Below are 671 nucleotides of genomic sequence, written 5' to 3'. Positions count from 1 at the left end.
GAACCCAGGGCCTCATGCATGCAAGGCAAGCGCTCCACCACTGAGCCACCTTCCCAGCCCAGATCTCAGCCTCTTGAGCAGCTCGGATGACAGGTGTGAGCACTTGAGTTTTCAGGGAGACACGGGTGCTGCCTCCAGTAGGACCTTCACGTTCATGAATTCTCCCCGCTTGCTTTTAGGAAGTATAATAACATAGCAGGAAATCAGCCTACAATTCAGTGATTCTACTTCTGTTCCAGTTACGCAGCTATCACATGATCCAGTTTGGTGACTTGTTTGGTAATACTGAGGATTGAACTCAGGGCTTTGTGCTCGATAGGCAGGAGCCATGCCCCCCAGTCCAGCCTTGCCTTCCATGACACAGCGAATATGGAATGTTTGCGGGGGGGGGGGGGGAAGTAACATTCTTTTGATACACCGCTTAGGAGCACTTGTGATAGTGTCCTAGTCAATATATGAATGACCTGTGGTGCGTTAATATTCTCCCATTGTGTCTTGCCTAGGCCACGGATAAAGGAGAGACAGCCAAAGAAACCAAATTTTTAGCCTTGGACAAATGCTTACCACATAGAGACTTTCTTCAGGTAAGCAAACATAAAACATTTTGCAAAACAGTTTTCACTCTTGCAGTGACTAAAAATGTTGGTTTGGTTTGGTTTTGTTGTGCTGGT

General features: G+C 47.1%; 1 protein-coding gene across 1 annotated transcript in view; it reads left to right on the top strand.

Moving 5' to 3' along the window:
• The window catches only part of LOC105999598 (lariat debranching enzyme), a 51,648-nt gene that overhangs the window by 39,157 nt on the left and 11,820 nt on the right, over window positions 1-671 (top strand). Inside the window, exon 6 of the mRNA XM_013034665.1 lies at window positions 504-584. Coding sequence (XP_012890119.1) covers window positions 504-584 — 81 coding nt within the window. The remainder of the gene's footprint in view (window positions 1-503; window positions 585-671) is intronic.

This window comes from Dipodomys ordii, unplaced genomic scaffold (genome assembly GCF_000151885.1).
Source record: "Dipodomys ordii isolate 6190 unplaced genomic scaffold, Dord_2.0 Scaffold193, whole genome shotgun sequence".
NCBI lineage: Eukaryota > Metazoa > Chordata > Mammalia > Rodentia > Heteromyidae > Dipodomys > Dipodomys ordii.
The sequence above is the reverse complement of the archived record's forward strand: the minus strand, read 5'-3'. Positions and strand labels throughout refer to the sequence as shown.